This window comes from Zeus faber, assembly GCF_960531495.2.
Source record: "Zeus faber genome assembly, chromosome: 13".
Lineage (NCBI taxonomy): Eukaryota > Metazoa > Chordata > Actinopteri > Zeiformes > Zeidae > Zeus > Zeus faber.
In genome coordinates, this window is record NC_137198.1 from 17223763 (window position 1) to 17243301 (window position 19539).

Here is a 19539-nt window from a genome sequence, read left to right on the forward strand (position 1 = left end):
CTTAATGTGTGTTTGTCATCTTACACCGAGGGAAGTCGAGGATTTCAAACGTCCGATCCGCCGCCAAGCGTGACGCACGTACATGACGTTTAACGTTCGTATACATACATACGTGTGCGCTGCGTCGTCACACATCCAGTGCAGCGCCACATAGGGATGACGTCCATGTAGCTCCTCGCCCTGCCAGCGGGCGGCAGCGTGACGACAACAACCCGGTAGTTACAGAGGGAGTGCAAAGGTCAAGGGGCGGAGCTTAAGGCAGTAGTACGTGTGCCTCAGAACGGCTAGCTCGTTTGCTGAACGTGCGCGAACGGTACGGCGGCGACCGTAGCGGGGATCATGGTTCTACTGGAAAACGACTCGGTACAGTACGACCCGTCGAATTTGATCGAACCTTTCCCCTCCGCAACGTCTAAACCTTATGCCGGACTGTATGTTAAGCTAAATGGTGGCTAGTGTTTCGGGCTAGCTGAGCCAATACATATGAACGCGCGCCGATTAGCTGCTGCACAGCTTGTGCCGGATCACCGCTTTGATTAGAAGAATATTGAACTGGAGTTACTTGAGAATGTGTATATTTTAATCTTCCTGCAATACAGGCATCCAAGCACGTCAGTGGTCAGATAATTTACCTTTTCGTAGCAGCCATACCGTGTCTGCTTACGTGACGTGAAACTTTCCACAGGCATGTCTGAAATGAGGTCCTTTTTTCCCCCGATGACATTCATTGTTAGTGTGATGGCTTCGATCTATTCACTCACATTTTATTAAACATTAAGAGGTGTGTCGTGTCTTCGTGTTGGAATCGATACATTGCCGTAGTTGCACTCCTCCCCACCCGAATGAATAACGCCATTCTTTGCCTCTTTAGTTTCTAACAGAGCTCACACGGTTGTTCCAGAAATGTCGAAACTCTGGGAGTGTTGTCATCACATTAAAGAAGTGTAAGTAAAATCACCAGCGTCTCGATTAATGTGATAAGGAAAACAATCCTGGTTGACCACTCATGACCTGGTAAGAACCAGGTCCTTGAAATTGATCCGCAGAAATTTAAGTACTGGAAAACCTCGAGGGGGGAAAAAAAGCCACCTTTGTGCTAAAGTCCTTGTAGAAGGAAAAAAAACAACACAACCATTGAAAACTTGTGATTTTGCCCTAGTTTTGTTTTCGATTTTCGAATTGACACTGAGTTGTCTTTGCCTTGCAGATGACGGGAGGACCAAGCCGGTTCCCAAAAAGGGCCATCCGGAGTCGTTCGAACCAGCTGAGAATAAGTGTCTTCTAAGAGCCTCCGACGGCAAAAAGAAAATCAGCACAGTGGTAAGATGTTCACTCGTCATGTAGGATATGGAAATATTTTAAAGGGGGCCTATTAAGCTTTTCCTTATTTTCTGACACATATATATATATAATGTTACAGTGTGTGGCGTTCATATTAAGATGTGGCCAAAGTGTTAAATAATGAGGTAAACTAGTGACAAAGGAATTGCCGTGAACAAAACACTCTCCCTGAACACTCGGTTTCCAACGTTTTTTATTTTTTGCTCTGCACGAGCTGACATCAGCCGATCATGAATTTCTTAATATGGTCATCTGATGCATCCTCAAGCAATAAAAGTTGGAACTAACTTTTAAGTTAAGCCCTGTAGATCTAATATGAGGGAGATTTAGCAACTGGATTTTGGTGGGCTGAAAAAGTGAAATAAGTGAGTTTACGGACTACATATAACGGAACTCGGAAGTTATGCTCCAACCCCATTGGCTTACAGTGTTAGGGGCCTCAGGAGGGAAGCGCCACCCAATGAAACAGCCTGTTCAGAACAGGAGGGTTATAGAGGCGGCATGTTAGAATGTACGATCTGAGTGGTATTTTCACCAAACAACTTGACAAATGTATTTTGGGGACCTCAGAGACCCCGATTAACCTTTTAAAAGGGAGGCCTAATGGATCATATTTAAAGCAACACTGTTACTTTTTAACCTTTTAAAATAACAGCTTCAAAGTAATTTTGGTACATAGTCTTGTGTATAGAGATTAGTAGGCTTGGGGAGACTGGCAGATAAATGATCGCCAATTGACATTAAGCGGCGCTGTTACTTTTGGTATTTGGGCGCCGGTGTCCCAAAATAATAATTTTTACCGGACAAATTTGAACCTTATCGGTCACAGTTCAATAACTGTCTGTTACAAACGCAAATATAATACAGGTACTCTTCACTTAATGACTTACCTGGTTAATGACCGTTCGGACGTACGACCAGCTCTCTGACCAGTCTGTGTTGTACGCTGTCTACAATACTGCAGCATCTCAGCGTCAAGCATCTCATCACACATCACCCTTTATATACTATATACACTAGATATACCATATACACTATACATCTCATCTCATCACCATTCTCAGTCTTGTTCCTGCAGTCAGTCACTATTCACTACTCTAGTATTCGCAATGGCCACGCCCCCTTACCGTGAAATAACACGGGTCCTCGCTTATCGACCAATTAGCTTAACGACCTGGTTTTAGGAACAGAACTCGGTTGTTAAGTGAGGAGTACCTGTATATGCCTAGGTTGCAGCGGCCCAGGCACTCAGTCCACGGCTCCCCCGGACCCTCTTGTGATCGTTTTACTTTCATTGTGCCGCGGGGTTTAATGAGACTCTCGTGTCTATTTACATGCCAATGTCCGCAGTGGAAAAGAGCAATCAGAGAATTATAGTTACGTTTTTTGAAATTTCTCCTCCAGAAACCGCCCGAAAAGTGTGTTACGCTTTGCGGCACTATGGCACTTGCTTGATGTTTGGCTCTGGTGATTACCGTTTTCTTTTGCCGAGTAAAATGAATCTAAAAAGATCAATCATAAAAATGTACAGTAATAATGCTCATACAAACCGTACCACGCTCCATCTCCTCAATGCGCGCCCGGTACCCGTACCTCAGCCACCGTGCGCCAGCCCTCACCTCATTGCGCCACAGGGTTTGTTTTACCCTCTGACTCATGTGTGTGAGCGGATCTGCCAGGCCGAGCAGAACTGGTACCTACACCGGGAGCAGCTCCAGGAAGCGGCAAGGTCCGTGCAAGGGGCTCTGTAACCTAGGTGTATATTATATCTGCGTTTGTAACACAGACTGTTGTTGAAACGGGACCTATAAGGTTGTCAGGTGATATAAATTTGTTTCGGACACCGGACAGAGTATTATGACAGTGGTGTAAAAGTGCAATTGCACTCGGTATCTGTAAAGGTGCCAAACACCAAAAGTTACATAGTGCTGCTTTAATGCAAAATGACACCATTTACATGAGTTGATAATTCCCAAATTCCTGTCATTTCATTTTCAGATCAGCACCAAAGAAGTTATCAAGTTTCAGATGGTAGGTGGTTAGTTTTGCTATTCTGGCACGGTTCATATATTTTTATGCATGGGGTTAACCACACAAAAGTAGAGTTGTCAACATGTAAGGTATATTTTTTCCCTCTAAAATCTTCTCCCTTGAATCTTCGTTAGGCGTACTCCAATCTCCTTAGAGCGCACATGGACGGACTTAAGAAGAAAGATAAGAAAAGCAAAAGCAAGAAAACAAAAGCCACTCAATGAGCCACGGACTCTAGCTTTGGTGCCTGGTCTGGCCTGTACCATCTCAGGGGGGTGGAGTGGGGAGGGCTTCCCGCTTCTCTCACTTCCCTCCGGGCCTCAGTGTCGCCATCTGTCCACCAATGACTGCTTTGATATCATGCCATTGTTTGCACGATAAATTGTTTATCCCCGGCCATTCAACACCATCGGTGAACCGCAGCAAAATACCGGAGGATGTTGCAGCGAGTACAAAAGCTCTGGTTCACCCCAAACATCTCTGTCTGGGACTCGCGGTGACAACAAGGTGGCCAAAGTGATGCAGCCCAAAAAAACATCGGCTTTCACATTTTATACATTTGTCCTGCCGTTTAGATTTGATTTGACCAACTCTTGGGAAGGATTTTATTTAATTTTCCCGGTTTAAAATTTCTATTCGGAACAATATGTCTTTGACATTAGTAACTAATCACAACCACCTTCTGAGGGCGTTTGAATGCGAAAAGCATTTTGACTTTGTTTCATACTGATGTGAAGATCTTTTTTCTTTTTTCTTTTTTTCTTTCCCCTTTTTAAAGAAATAATTGAGTTTACCCTCATGACATGAATTTAAAATGTACATAGGAAACCCTTCAGAAGAAGGCCATGATTTAAGTTAACATAGAAGAGCTCTATAAAGTAGGTTTTACTGAAAAGTGTCTTGGGTCTGTGCATACAGAGGCCGGGCTAGGTCTAACAACCACCATCACAGTTTGTAGGTGCAACTACTGCTCACGTCAACTCCCAAACATTTTGTTATGGTGCCATGCTACGGGGTGTCAGGAATACAGCCTACTTCAGAGAAATAAAGTGTTTTGTTAAAAATCCCTCAGTTTGCACTGTCATAAAATAGTAAACACTTGAACGGGGAAGGGGTGGTGTCAAAGAAGGGGTCAGTCGTCCTCTGCCGCGGCTTCAAACGAGACTGGATCAACGTAATTTTAGAAAACGACTACATACACAATTGTAAAATATACGTACACTATTTACATGGCTACAGTGCCACGTTTCTGCACTAAGCTTTTGGGAACGGTCTTCTGGGGTGTGTCCTGTCCCAGAGTTTCTCATAAGACGGTGTTACTCTTGTCCGCGCGCTCCTTGGGGGAGGCGGTCACTTGGCGATGCGTCATCTCCTCCTGCTGGTACCCTTGTTTCATCAGACTGGTCAGGAACAAGAACAGGCTCTAGATAAGATACAAATCATGTCTGTTATCTGCGGAGGACACGCCATAATGTGGCACTACTTAACAATTATATGCTTCAAGTATGGTCACGTTAAATTAGCGGTTCCCCCCGGAATTGATTCTGGGGGGCAACGGTTGAGCGACGCCCTCACCTTCCATGCCTCCTCCAGCTCGGAGGTCCATCGCTCCTTCAGGATGGGCTGGACAGCGCACATGAACTCCGCCCCGACGTACTGAGAGAAATTAAAATAGCCCAGATGAAAACACTGCTCTTCACATTGGATTTTAATTGAAATTGAGGTGTATTGTGCTATCCACAGGAGAAAAATGGGTCAAAGTGGCAAAATGGTATGTTTTCTTTTAAAGTTTGAATTACAAATTATGTTGTCTCGTGTGTGTCGTCGTAATTCTGTTACATGCGACTCATTAAAACACTACGGTTTCTATTTTATTTTCCTGTCATGCCGGGAAAGGAGTGCGTGTCTTTTTCCCCACTAAAATCACACAGTGGCGCCTGCTTAAATAGGGATATTATTTGGACTTATATTATTCAGTTTTACCCAAAGTTTGCAATTGATATTCAGATTAAAAAAAAAAAAAAAAAGACAAGTCATGTCATGTTTGCATACGGACAATCTTGCAATCTCACGTCATCTTGATGCCCATTTATGCAAGAAAGACGGACTGGTCGCTTAAATAGGCTCACAAGGGCGTGGAAGCATGTTGTGCGGTCGAGTTTTCCGACAAAGTAGCTGCCTCATTACGATGCCCATCCCTAGCGGATTATTCAAAATGACATTGAACGTAATGGAAAAACGGGGAGTAGGCGGAGGTGTGGCCCGCTGCGACTGCGCCTCCCGGATCTTACGCTGTAGTATTTGGGCGACGCGTTGTAGCGATAATGGCTCTTCCCCAGTTCCACAGCCAGAGTCTCCAGTCGCTCCAGCTGGTCCAGCCGCGCCACACTCTTCTCAATGAAGGACATCACACTGACGGAGAGAGAACACACACACACACACCGGTCGGCTTTAAGTTACAGAACACAACTGTCTCGCTGCCGATATCAGCACAAATCTGATTTACCGTTTAAGCGTATGTGGTAACTCTTACTTTTATTTGTTAGTGAGAGACACTTAGGATCTATCTACGCAATCCACCTATTCACACAGTGATTCTCAACCTTTCTCCATATCAAACACGGTGATTTCGGGTCAGATATTATTTATTCACCACTCCATACCCTAACAGTGAAACGATTAGAACAGTCGTAAGCCTGCTTTCTCTAAAGCCTTATTACTGCAAGGTCAACCATAACTATTAATAAATTTGTTGGCAGCCCCCTGGGACCTCTTGAAGGACCCCCCCCAGAGGTTCCCGGACCCCACGCTGAGAATCCCCCCCATTATGCACTCCATTGATACTATATTAATTCGGAACAGGAACAGTAAGTTCATCGGGGTTGAGTTTATTTTTTCGTGCCAGTGCGGCTCGCGCCCATCCCTTTTTACCGCACTGGAAGTGGAATGGAATGGAGGTTTTGAGTACAATGATGTTGAATATGTTTAATAAAAAAAAAAAAAAGGTAATGCACTCGCTCTGTCTCTCGTTGCCTGACTCTCATTTGTACTAATGTCCCTGAGTGCTGTTGGAGGACCATTTGTCCTGATCGGAGAGTTTCCAGTAGCGGCAGCTTCACGTCGGGGCGCGCGCATAACACGTATCCCGGTTCCGGGGCTGCTGTAATGTCATGGCAGCCTCCGTACCTCGAGCCGCTCCGACATAATTGGCTCCGTTGGCCTTATGTGGAGAGGAACACAAAGACCTAATGTGCCGCGGAGAAACAAGTGAGCGAGGGGCCGTGCAAAAATGCAACGTGCACTGTCCACGGGCGCTAATGGACACTCACTTTAATTCAATAGTCATAATAGTCATAAATAATATCGTATAATTAGACTTCCATGATTACTCTTTGGAAACCTTCGTTCTCCTGAGTAGTGGACAGATACATAGCATTTAAAGGTGAAATCCTTCAGGTTATTTTGATTAAGAAATCCCATGTTTGGTACCATTTATTTTCGCAGGCGCTTGTTATGAAACAGCCGTTGGATTTGTTTACGCCATGTACTTTTTTGCTGTTTTCGTTGTTGGTGGCGGGGTCCGCCACCAATGAAAAGCAGCCGGTGTACCGCAATATGGATGCACTTCCACAGGAAAAAAATGACCGCACAAAGAAAACTAATCACAAAATCACAAAAAACAATCAATTGATCAGGAGAAACATAGATGTTGGGGGAAAAAAAACCCTTGCAATTTTGAATGGAATTCTGTGACCAACACAGACGGTCTTAGGGATTACCACTAACATTCATTGTAAGAAATAGAAGAGCTGTAAACATAATTCCAGCCCTGTTGCCAAAATAAAAATGTCAAAGTAGTTTCTTTGCTTTCTCTATTCTTTCTTGGGTTAAGCTGTGTTGCAGTGTATGTTGTGCTGTTGCACGGCATTTATGTTCTGATTATATGTCGTCATATGCTGTGGCCTAGTGCTCGGCTACGCGACGGGGGCTCCGCGGGGTTCGGGCCATCACTGGCGGTGCCGTCACTGACCGTAGGCCGTGGGCCCTCAGCTCCCGGCTGGTCCGCAGCCTCTCCAGGTCCTCCACATCTCGGAATAGGAAGAAGACGTCCTTGCATTCGGGATGGGTCTCAAACAGCCTGTTACCAAGACAACGGGAAGCAGGCGTCCGTGAGCCGCTGAGAGCGCCGCTCGCGGGGGTGGGGTGGTGGGGGCAGACAACAACAACATCAACAACACCCGACGGCCCCAACCCCCAGCCGACGTATTCATTACCTCACCGAAACAAAAAAAAACCCGCGGCGTGGGCGAAGCCAGGTCCCCGCTCTCCGTTCAGGCGTCCTCAAGAGCGGCGGGCGATGCGCTCGTGCGGCCGACAAAGATCTCAAGTCCTTCCGGCGATCGCATCCGTCCCGCGCTCCCAACGCGTCCTTCACCTGTTTAGAGGTCAGATTGTGCCTCGTTTTTTTTGGGGGGGGGGGGGGGGGGGGGCGGACACGCTCTTTCCATCGGTAGAATCTCTAGGTTGCAATGGGTAAAACCAGCTCACCTCATTCTCCTCCCAAACCCCGGAGAGGTTCCGAGCAACGCGAGGGTCTCTCCGTTTTGAGTTCAATCGGGCGCTGCGCGTTAGAGCGTGGGCTGCGGCGGGAACAGCTGCGCGCACGCCCCCCCCCCCCCCGTGTCGGCAAGCGTCGTTTTTGTTCCCCCGCCGACGGTGTACGCTGGAGCGCGGGCGGGGAGCGGTGAGAGGGGAGGTCGCGGTGAGGTAAACATCGTCCGATAAACGACGGAGAGGGCTTTGGTGCAAAGTGTCCTCGGGTTTCACCGACGACGCTTATAATCAAACTGTTGCCGCTCGTGATTACTTTCACTTGTGCTTAGAGAGCCGGTGATGCCGTCGCCAAGCTTTGTGTCTCGTTCACCCGTTAACCTCTTAACGACCCCCCCCCCCCCCCCACGCGGCGATTTTGAGAATGTGGCGGGCTTTTGTTTTTTTCGTTCGTCCGGCGTCCAAAATCCGCTGCCGCTTGTGTACTTTCGGCCGTAACACTTCATCAGACCGAGCCCCAAGCCGACGAGTGTTGTGTAAACAGAACGCGGAGTGAACCTGTTTCTATGGGGACGAGATGCGATGCCAAGGCCGGAGCCCCTCTCGGCGCTCGGGAGAGGAATTTGAAACGCAGGCCAGGCGCGTCGTGCGACCGCGCACGCACGCACGCACACATCCAGGAAGATGACACAGAGACATTAATTCAAACGATATCTATTACTAACCCTGCTCAGTTGATATCTTATCATCCTCGGGAAGGGTTTGTTATCCAGTCTACAGATTTTAATTTGCCTTTTTTTTTTTTTTTTGGCGGTCATTGTCGCTGCTTTATGATATCAAAATTGTATTTTCAGGATCCTGACAGAAAAGTATGTTATTCAATAATAGTATGATGAGTCATGACCGGCATTGCCTTTTTGAGTGAAGTCCTGACCCATTAATCACAGTCATCACTACATTTGAAAGTAATTATGCGAACAATCCTCGTGCTTGAGATAATTAGAGACCTGGCATATTTTGATAATTCTAACGGCAACAGACAAATACACTGTCGATATTTTGATCGAACATTGACCTCACATGGGACACATCTTTTTTTTTTTTTTTCATCATCGGGACCAATATTTTGCGAGATGGGGTAAATCGATAGTAAACTCTGTATATAATCTATAAATACATGCGCCTCAGAGAGATGGGCGGTGATGTGCCTGTGTTTTTGGGTGAAGCGGATTTTATTTTGAGAGGGAAGCCGCAACAGGAGGAGCTGTTTTTGTTTTCGCGTGGCTTCTCACTGTTATTCATGTCATTGATGAGCGCGCAGGAGACGTGATAGATGTCTGGTAAACACATCGAAATGCCGTGACGCAGAGTTCCATATGCTCCTCTTCAACACAAAGACACTATGTATGAAGGTGTAGGACGACATAATAATGCAATTTTTATCTTAATTGGAGCTCATTGGGTTTTTCTGAAGTGGGTTGGCAGTCACAAATGTAGGTTTTTCACGTTCATCCTCGCTTTTCAACCCCTGCCCCCCTGCATTCCTCTCTGCTGCGTGCAAACCGAGGGGACAGATATGGTGGGAAACAAAGTCGGACTGGAAGCCATCCATGGATGTTCATCTGTGAGACACAGGTCTTGCAGCCCCCGGGGGCTGCACTGGCCCTTTTTCTTTTTTGAAATTTTTATTTTTTTCCATAGGAGGCCAATGTGGTTCCGGGCTAACACGTTAAGGTCAATCTCCTCAACTCCATGGTTCACCCCTGGGGCAAGAGGCCCTCTCGTTGGGCACCCTGCCATCTGCTATGCCCCCCCCCCCCCACACACACACACACACACCCTAGATCCACCAGCATCGGCCGCCAGTTGATGTCTGCCTCGATTATCTGTGAACCAGAACAGCATTCATGGGATGGGGCAAGAGATGCTCCAGGAGGCTGGATGCGATGTCAGTAATATGGCAGCGGGGTTATTACTCCCATGATGCCTTATGATGAAGCACTGGTTATGGTTGGATGTGGAGAGATGTGATGAGTAGAGATCCCTCTTCAGTGGAGGACGGTGGCTCAGGGGGAGAAAATGGAGTGTGCAATTTCTGGCTTGTTACAGTACGGTGAGCTGAAACACGACTGTAATCAACGACAGATCATCGCATGAGATCATCAAACTCCCTTTAAAAGAAGGGAAGTGATGCATGGCTGGGAAGCAACACACTGCATTCCTCTTGTTTATTATTATAGATTATATTGTGGAACTATTTCCACTGTAATGTGTGGACGATAATAAATAATAACCACCATTTACATTAGGGTGGAGAAACTAAGCTTTTCTTTTATTAATGTGTGAGCATAGCTTTGCCTTACAATTATTTTTTTCCTGAATCCCCCCGGGGATTAATACAGTTTTATTGTACCTACTCTCATATAAAAAATAAATAAAAATTTAATATATATACAAAATTTCCAGGAATGGAGAAATTTGAAAGATTGAAAACCGATAAGAGCATCTCACCTGACAAACATTATAATTCCGACCTTGGCAATGTCATCCCGTATAACTTTCCAGGACTCCTTGACGATCTGGATCTGCTCCTCGGTCAGGTGTGGCGGGGTCCGCGCAGTGGTCCCCAGCTCTGCCCCCGGTCTCGGTGCCAAGCCAGATATTGCGCAGCCCATGGTGTTGTACTACTAATAAAAAAAATGTATGAAACAAAACGCCTCGAGGGTATGGCCTTGCGTCGAACGGAAAATAACCAAGTCGATTAGATCTGTGTTCGCCTTTCTGTTCCCGGCGGCGGGTTGAGTGGGAAGCGGGCGCTGGAGGAGCAGGAGCGCACGGAGCGCCGGGTTGTGCCGCGCACTGAAGCAAGCGTCCCTCGGCGGGGAACCGGCTGGAGGGGGGCGTGGCCGTGGGCGCCGCTATTTACACGCACAGTAATCCAAACTATAGTTAAAGAATTGGGGAGGAAAAAAAATAAAATTAAAAAAAAAAATGTAATCCGGGGGACATAGGGTTAAGGCGCTCATCTCACATCTCACATCTCATGTGTTTAGCCTCATAGGAGCTCCCTTGCGCCCTTACGCGACCGTGTTGAGTTAAAGTGGTAATCCACAAGATTTATTTTGTTGGAAAAAAAAAAAAGCAAAAAAAAATCGAATCGCGCTTGGCGGGTACTTTTTAGTAAACAGCAATTCAATGTATATGCGTTTCTCAAATCCCTATATGCCTTTTTCCATCGTTGGCGGCGGGGTCCGCCTTTTCCCGCTATGAATGCAAAGATCGGGCGCAGCGCAAGGTAGTCTCAGGGCGAAGACGAGGGTGAACCTGGATATTGATGGTGGAAAAATACATTGTTCAATGGAATTCTGGGATTTGGATCCCTTTGGGTCCCTTACTCACTATGCCATTGAAATCCAATCTTATTTTAAGTATATATATTTTTTAAACCATTAAGAGATACAGTATGGAACAAGAACGTAGCAGATGTTTACGTCATAAATATGCTAAAAAACTTAAAGATTGAGTTAATGTGTCAAATCTTTCAGGTGCAATTGATGTTTTATGGTTTAAAACTTGTTTTTAAATTACATTCTAAAAAGTATTCCCTCCAACATATGTATATGCATACTTGCGCAATTCCATAACTCTGCATAGCGAGCTCTACGTTTTTTTTTGTTTTTCTTCTTTTCGTCATTTTCAAGGCATTTATTAGTACCGGGACGCAAGATAATGCCTTTTTTTTCTTTTGCATCCTTTGCGAAAATAAAAACTGCTTCCTCCCAAGTTGAAAGCAAAGTATTCCTTGCTACTAGACTGCTGGAGGAAAATAATTTGAAGTCATATTTTAGCCAAACTAAAAGTACTCGAGACACTGAATGAACATACGATTTCAAGTGTGAAAACAGTCACATTCTATTAATTTGCTGTAATATAAAGAAAAAATAATTACAGACAGTATTTTAAGAAGAACAGCCCCCTCCCCCTCCAATATACAATTTCATAAATAACATGAGATAATATACAACCCATTGAGGACACAAATCTCCAGTGATGTATGAAAACAGTCTTGAGAAGCAGCTAGAAGTGGGAGCCAAACATTATGTTTCCACATCAATTAATACTCAAGGATAAAAAGCCTCCACTGTCGAGAGGTCAAATTGTGCCGAGCTTTTGCCAAAAGTACAACCACGTTGTCTTTAAGACTATACAGTAAATCCTGGCCAGTCTGCAACCGTTAAGCACGTGCCCACGGCTTGTCATTTCCCTCCAGACTCTAGTGACACCGTATACAATTACATGATTATAGTGCTCAGCATGAATCACCAATAGTAAGCGGCCACCAAACAAAACAAAAAAAGGTAACACATCAATCCCCGTCAAATTGTTGAATTCCTTCCATTATACACACGCACACACACGACTGCTTTATCGAAACATTGCATTATACAGTGTATACAAAACAATGTAAAAATATTGCATTTATACAATCTCAAGGAAACTATAATGACATTACCAAATAACCAATAACATCCCTTCAATATTGTATTTTGGTGATAGCATAAATCATCACCCAGTGTCCACTATATTGACATGACAAGAAGGATTGTGCACTACAAAAATAAATTTGGGAAGAAAAACACCCAAGCATTTGAACAGTGATGAAGAAGCAGATTACTGGCCCCAAAAAAAAAAAAGATATCATCCCCACGATCGACCCATGGTGGTCAAGAGAACGGAAGCATGATTAACGCCCACAACGGTCTTGGACACAAGCGTTCATGAGCCAGAGCTTAAACTCTGAAACTTCTCTCGCAGGTTCTTCACTAGCTTGCTCTCCGTCTTCTTCCCCGAACGCAGGGCGGCGGACGTCTTGGCACAGTGCGAGCCTTCGTTGTGGTGGGTGCCCCAGTCCTGTTCTCCGGCCCTCCCCTCGTTCACCAGCAAGGTTCCAGCCACCCTTTCGACTATGATGACCTTCTGTTCGCTGGGTAGCGTGGCCTGACCGGCTATGTAGCAAGTTCTGACGGGTTCCTGGAGGTTCTGCACCTCATGGAGCGGCAGCGTGTCCAAGGAGCTCCATCGGCACAGCTGGGGGTGCGGTTGGGGCCGGTCCTCTCCTGCAGAACTCCTCTGCTGCGCCGTGCCGGACAGGGTCTCCACAGAGTCCGCCGATCCCATGTGGGTCGTTAGGGATGGATAACCACTGGATGAGTCGGCTGTAGGGTTCCACGGTAAATTCCCGAGCCTCTCGGTGCAGCATTCCAGCATCCTCTCAGGGACCGAGCAGCTACGACCCACCCTCGTATGGCGCGGGGGCCCCGGGTCCAACCGGGGGTGGGCGTAGTTAGAGCTCAGCTTGTGCACGTCAGGCCAGTGGAAGGTCTCTGACTGAACCGGGCTGTTGGGGGTGGGGGTAGTGGTCACAAGGGAACAGGGCGGTGCAGCCTGGGATGTGGCTCCCAAACCTGGGGTCCAGGCTGGCTCCGAGGGACTCAGTTCATGGATGACTACCTGGTCATATGTGTTGAAGGCAGCAGTCAGGTTGTGCTTACCTGCATTTATACACAGATGAGACAAAATGCACATTAGGTTTTACATCGCTCCGTAGTGCACATCTTATGTATACATGTTATAACCACACAAACGTGTGTGAAGAAATCACGTTTTCTTTGGTCAATACTTATTTACCATTGTCCTTTGATTGCACCTTCTCTTCTTGGACAGCCGGCATACACTTGGAGTCGCGTATTTTCTGCCTGATTAGAGGTCTGTTGTTTTTGATACGCTGGCTGTACTGGCGCGCCAACTGGAAAACCTTGTTCTTCATTTTTCCCATGTCCTGCAAGATTTGGTCCTCCTCTATTCCCGATCGGAGGCTAATGATCCTAGGAAGAGGGCCGCGGGCCGCTCTACCCTTTTCACAGTACTTGGGGATTTCGCTCCCAAGGTGAGACCCCCCGCCAGAGTCCCACTCCTTTGTGGAGAGGGGCGTGGTGGGCGTTGACATGGAGGATTCATCCGAGAGGGAGCTTACTTCCGATCCTCCCAAAATCATCATCGCCTCTTCTTTGGTATTTACGTATGCTGTTTCTGAGCTGATCTGACCACTCTCCGACCTCCGCAGTCTGGAATGAGGTCCGTCTTCACCGGGGAGTTGGACATCTAAGCTCTCCTGAAGGTCGTAGTTCATCCCCATCTCCATGTCCCGCCAGACCTTAACCATGTCTGAAGAGGGTCTGAACTCCTCGTCGCCGGCGGAGGCGTCGCTGAGGCTCTGCGCCCTAACCTCCGATGATGATGATTTCTGAAGCTCGGGCCTGTGATGGGGCTCGGCTCTCGCGTTCTTCTCCACGCCGGGGAGGTCAAACACGGACCAGGAAGTGGGCCGGTTCTGAGAGGAGCCTTTCCTTTGGACTGGGAGAGCCTGACCCTGGGGAACGCTGTTCAGCTGTTTGCTCAGATGTCTGACCAGACCGGCTGGGATGTAGGAGAGGCTTTCCCTGCGCTTGATGCTGAAGCCCGCGTCCTGGTCCTCGGCGTGCTCATAGTACCTTCTGATCTTGTGAATGAGCAGGCGGTCCTGTTTGGAAAGCGTAGACCTGCGCTCTCCTTCGCAGATGGGGGTCCACCCCGGTTCATGGACAGGAGTTGGGAGGATGGCCTCCTGGGACGGCTGTGGCTCTGGGGTATTCTCCCGGAGCTCCAAGCAGAAGGAGGGACTGTCCGAGGCCCGGCTGTCCAGCGGGGTTATGGGACAGGCCAGGGAGCTCAGGTCCTCGGGAACCCGACTAGAAACGGCGCCGACGAAGCCCTCGGTGACCGTTCCGTCGTTTTCCAACACAGAGGCCGACAGCGTGCTCAGACTGTCAGACACCACCTCCTGTTCTTCCTCTGAGAATTCACTGTTGGTAAGAAGGCTTGTGTCCTCCACCTGAAGGCCAGAGGAGTCGCTCTCTCCTTCCTCCTCTTCTCGTTTTTCTGTAGACGATGTCTCTACAAGTTCTGTGGCTTCGGCGTCGTGCTGTCCGTGGGGCAGGGAAGGTGAGACGGGCCGCTCAGGATATTGGGACTGACGATCCTCTGGCTCCCTGTTGTCCACGTCTTGGAGGTTTAAAGACAAGCGCTGCTCTGCAATAACCTGAAACACAGCAGGAAAATAGGGATTTTTATTATGGTGGCGCTAAGGACTTTGAAGTGACCAAATGCAAGATAAAGTCAATCTCGGGTTCAAGTTACAGAATGTGGAATTTATGATCCATGTGTAACAGCTTTTCACATCTTTATAACGACGACTCAAATTGTCTACAAATATGGGAAATTCTGATCTAGATTTGTTTGTGCCGTAATCATTTCCGACTAGGGGGGGTGTTGTTATGCTACCCTTAAGATAAGTAAGTAGTAAAATTTGGCAATTCCAAAGGAGAGCTGAACATTACGGGGGAAATATGCTTGTGGTTCTTGGCAAAAATATTGTGTGATCACAACTGTTCCTGCATCAAAAACATTTTTCCCTGGATTCCCCTCAGTGCTGACCACAGGGTGCATTTTTAATTTCCAGAGCCATTAAACTATCCTGCCCCAGGCATTTTAACACTGATAGGCTTTAAACAAACGAACAAAAAATGTATAGAATTTATTTTGCATGACGTCTTTTTCCCCCCCTTTGCAGATATACAGGCAGCTACCGGCTGACTGACATTCCCAGAGAGATCGCTGCGTTTTGACACAGTAATTATTCACGTTACCGTACACGTTGTTACCCCAACCTGGAAACGGTAGGTTCTTTGGACGTGGGGACCCTAGTTTGTACCTGAGTGGGGAGAGCCTCTTCCCCGGCCATTTCTGGTGCCTCTTCTTCCTGAGTGGAGGCTTCTAAATCATCATCTGGAAGAGTCTTGTTCGGATCAGCAGCATCGATGTCTGGATCGTCCTGAAAACAGCAAGTCCCTATGTGAACGGGGCAGCACAATACTAGTCCAGCAGCTAGGGATCGTATGTCAAGGCAGTGTAAAGATATTTGGTATATACTGAGTTGATGTTTGGAAAACACGCTGCAGTGATGATAATTAGTCTTAACACTACAATGACATGCATCAATTCATATTTGAAGAAAGAATACCGTTCCAACAATCAACCTTAACAAAATGGTTTGTTTTTCATTCTGAAAATTCAAAAGGGCAGATACGATTAGTAAAATGCGATTATGAAAACACTAAAGCGCCGGCTATTACAATAATTGCTTAATCAGACGGGGATGTTAACCTTTGAAGTCAAACAGGATTCACGCGGGCACGTCCACCCAGCGTTGCCAATGCAAATGCAAGCGTCTTTTCAACAACATGAGCTTTTAATGTTTATTAACACCGTCCAGATCTAACCCCCGACCGGATCGCATCCAAAGAATCCAAGGAGTACAACGAGCCATGCAGGAGGAGAAAGGACAAGTACATGCTTTGTGAGGTTGATCTCATGCCCCAAACTAAAACAGAGTGATGTCAACATGCACTGCCGGGTTCACCCGTGGCGATGACCTCGTTCCCGGGGGAAGGGGGGTCTCTCGGCCCTCGGCGGGATTCTGGGCAAGCCCCCGGCGCATGCACTGGTGGTGGTGGTGGTGATGTGTGAGTTTGAGCGGGTGGCATTCCGTGTGCACAGCGGCTGGCAGGCGGGGTGTTAGTTCTGATTTCAACGGCAAGGGATGCGCCGGTGGAACGGAGCGGGAAATGGGAAATGTGGAAACCCTGTGGGTGGCAGAAAGCCTCACCGTGGTGAAGTGAGCGGAAAGCAAAGCCCTGGCCCTATAGTGCCAGCAGGAGATGGCTGCCAGCATGGAGCTCGCAAAGTCGGCTACCTGGTCGTCTCCCATCAGTATATCCTCCTTGTAACCTTCCCCTTCCTCCACTTCCTCCTCCGGCGGCTTTTCCTGCTCCATCCCCCCCTTGCCGGGCGAACCGCCCACTTTAGGGTCAACTTCACGAGGACCCGGCTGCTCGGCAGAGTCCCCTCCGGGGCTCAGATCCTCACCGTGGTCCCCCTCGGCTTGGGGCTCGTCTAGACTGGAGGCCAGCGTGCTGACGCTGGAGGCCGGCCGCAGGGAGCAGCGCTCCCCCAACAGCGCCCCCTCGCTGTCGGCGTGCTGTAGCGTGAAGTCAGACGTGTGTTTGTTAAAGCAAAGCCAGAGCTAGAGCCTAGACGGTAACCCCTCCCGAGCCGAAGGGAAATAAACACTCGTTCTCCGCTTCTCGTGGAGCTCTAGTACGACCGACGACTGAGATCGGAGACTCTTAAAATAAAAAAATATTTAAAAAAAAAGAACAGTGAAAGCGAATTCAGATGTGTGAAGCGCATGCTTGTGACCGTGGGCCCTGTTTGCACTGGAAATTCAGAAAATCATTTCATCCCGTCAAACCCAGGTTAACTGCACCGAACTAACAGGAGTGATGTTTTGCTGCTTACAGGAAGAAAAAAGAAAAAAAAAAAAAACCTCAACATAAACAACCAAAGTAGATAAAAGTGATGGTGGTTTTAGAATCTTACCTTCAAAAATGCTGCACGGTGAGAAAAGATAAGAGAGGGAGGGAGGGAGAGACAAACAAGAAAGTCAGCAAAAACACTCAAATAATCCAAAGTACGATTTCATAAACATGACCGACAGGCGTGCAGCGGTGCCGCACGGGGGGGTGAAGTTAGGACAATTCTCAGGGCCTAGTGACTGACAGGGGCCCCTAAAAAATTATTAAAACATGAGGTATATTTTTGTGGATGCGCACTTATGCATTTAATTATTGGAACGCACAAGCTGCGAGCTCCAGCCTCTCCCCCCCCCAACATGTGGATAAGGGGAGTACCAAGCACATATTTTCTCCACTGCGTGTCCCCGCCTCCGAACAAAACAAATGCTCCGTCTCCCCCGTTTCCTAATTAATCTAAATAAATAAATAAATAAATACATACATACATACATACATACATAAATTCCCCGCGCGTCCTGTGACCTGATATCTTTTTCATGCGGCCCAAAATCCCTGGCGGCGCCCCTGCAGACATGACACGTGCATCTCTACGTGCAGCGATCCCTGTGGCAACAGTTTGTCTCGCAACGACTCGGGAATCCAATTAATACCAACTCCCAACATCGTTCTCTCAGTGGCTCAAAGCGCCGTGATGCAATTAGCCGGAACATGACGGGCGACTGGCCCAAACCGAGAGGGGCGGGGGCAGCACGAAAATTACATCTTCATTACATCCAGTTTGAAAATTGATCCTGATCGAGGAGCCGGGTGGAAGATTGGGAGGGTTTCTTTTTTCCTCCATAATGGCCAATTAGAATAGAAGAGCAGGCAGAGCAGCAGATCTGAGGGGGAACTCTGGATTTGAGCTGCAGTTCGACAAAGCCTGTGTGCCATATAATTCACTTCATTATGGGAGAGGCCGCCGGAGCAGGAGCATGTTTTTCCTTTTGATCTTTTTATTTTTATTTTTTTCCGTTCCCGGGGGAAAGGGGGACAATGCAGCAGAGACATGGTGAAGCTTTCATCTCGGCGACACGGAACAACATTCGTTATTGCAGGTTATAGGAGCTGCGGGGTCGCTGACCAGCCACCGGCTTGGAGATTTCACTCGGTGAAATCAATCAGCTTATCAATGGACTTTTTCCATTGACGTATCTCTGATACTGTATGCAATGCTCTGAAAAAAAGAAATCTGATGTACCAACCTCTCGTGGTCCTGACTATTTGCTTTGCAGGCTCTGAAATACAAAATGAATGAATTAATTAATAAATAAATACATAAATAAACAAATATTCTGAACAAATAAAAAATAAATGAATGATAAATGTATTAATAAAAAAACAACACAAATAACATTTTTTCTAATAATAAATGAATACAATAAATACGACAAAACAAATGTTCTGAAGAAGTAAATAAAGTAAATACTGGCTTAAGTAAAATCCCTCCATGAATGTAATTTTTAGATGGTTGCAGGGGTGAGGATGGGGTAGGGGGAGTGTGGTACTCACCCGACCTCCTGCGTTCGTTCCGGCCTCCGACAGGGAAGTCTTCGGCTTGGCAGGATTCAGCTTTTTTCAGCCTTTCCGGGCTGTAGCGGTACTTCCCTGCATCTGAGCATCGTTAAATTCAAACATTACAATCGAACCAAGATAGGACGACAAAAAAAAAAAAAAAAAAAAAAAAAAGCTTCATGGATTGGAGTTCATTCCGCATTTCCTCTACCAAATGAATCAGCCCACTATTTGGATAGTGTTTACGGTTGCTGTGGCAACAGCTAATAGAGCCCTTCCACATCATAAATCACTATATCTATTAAGAACACTCACACACTGAATCCATTTCCAGGATGGTTTCTTTTGCCTGGAAAAAAAGAAAAAAGAAGAAAAAATGAAAAATAAACATTGTGATCTTGTTGCAGGGTGATCTTCCGAGGCCGAGGAAATCAAATTCCTCCATGAAGGCCAGCGTTGTTTACCGTCTGTGGAAGGAGGGTGTTGTGGTTCTCAAGGATCAGCCTCTTTATGTGATGGGCCCAGAGGCGCTTCTCCTCCACCGACTTGGCCTTGGAGGGAGAAAAAAAGAAAGAAAAGCCACTGTTCA

At 46.9% G+C, this 19539-nt stretch overlaps 3 protein-coding genes across 3 annotated transcripts in view; 1 reads left to right on the top strand and 2 right to left on the bottom strand.

Annotated features, from left to right (window-relative positions):
- The first annotated feature begins 243 nt into the window (after positions 1-243).
- srp14 (signal recognition particle 14) lies at positions 244-4581 on the top strand. The gene is made up of 5 exons (XM_080013004.1): positions 244-363; positions 872-944; positions 1208-1320; positions 3340-3372; positions 3507-4581. Exons 1-5 carry the CDS (start codon positions 340-342, stop codon positions 3594-3596), a joined length of 333 nt encoding a protein of 110 aa, XP_079869130.1. The 5' UTR covers positions 244-339; the 3' UTR covers positions 3597-4581.
- Positions 4582-4660: 79 nt separating this feature from the next.
- xgb (x globin) lies at positions 4661-10598 on the bottom strand (the record flags this gene model as incomplete). Its single annotated transcript, XM_080013003.1, has 5 exons — positions 4661-4795; positions 4948-5028; positions 5664-5784; positions 7403-7510; positions 10435-10598. The coding sequence occupies 5 exons, from the start codon at positions 10596-10598 to the stop codon at positions 4676-4678; spliced, it is 594 nt and encodes a 197-aa protein (XP_079869129.1). The 3' UTR covers positions 4661-4675.
- Positions 10599-11840: 1242 nt separating this feature from the next.
- Positions 11841-19539, bottom strand: part of LOC307239039 (pleckstrin homology domain-containing family G member 3-like) — a 31063-nt gene continuing 23364 nt past the window's right edge. The window contains exons 11-18 of the mRNA XM_080012253.1: positions 19415-19501; positions 19266-19299; positions 18948-19049; positions 18637-18673; positions 16688-17066; positions 15734-15853; positions 13612-15061; positions 11841-13475 (exon numbers count right to left, since the gene is read on the bottom strand). Of these exons, the coding sequence (XP_079868379.1) occupies positions 12700-13475; positions 13612-15061; positions 15734-15853; positions 16688-17066; positions 18637-18673; positions 18948-19049; positions 19266-19299; positions 19415-19501 (2985 nt within the window). The 3' untranslated portion in view covers positions 11841-12699. The remainder of the gene's footprint in view (positions 13476-13611; positions 15062-15733; positions 15854-16687; positions 17067-18636; positions 18674-18947; positions 19050-19265; positions 19300-19414; positions 19502-19539) is intronic.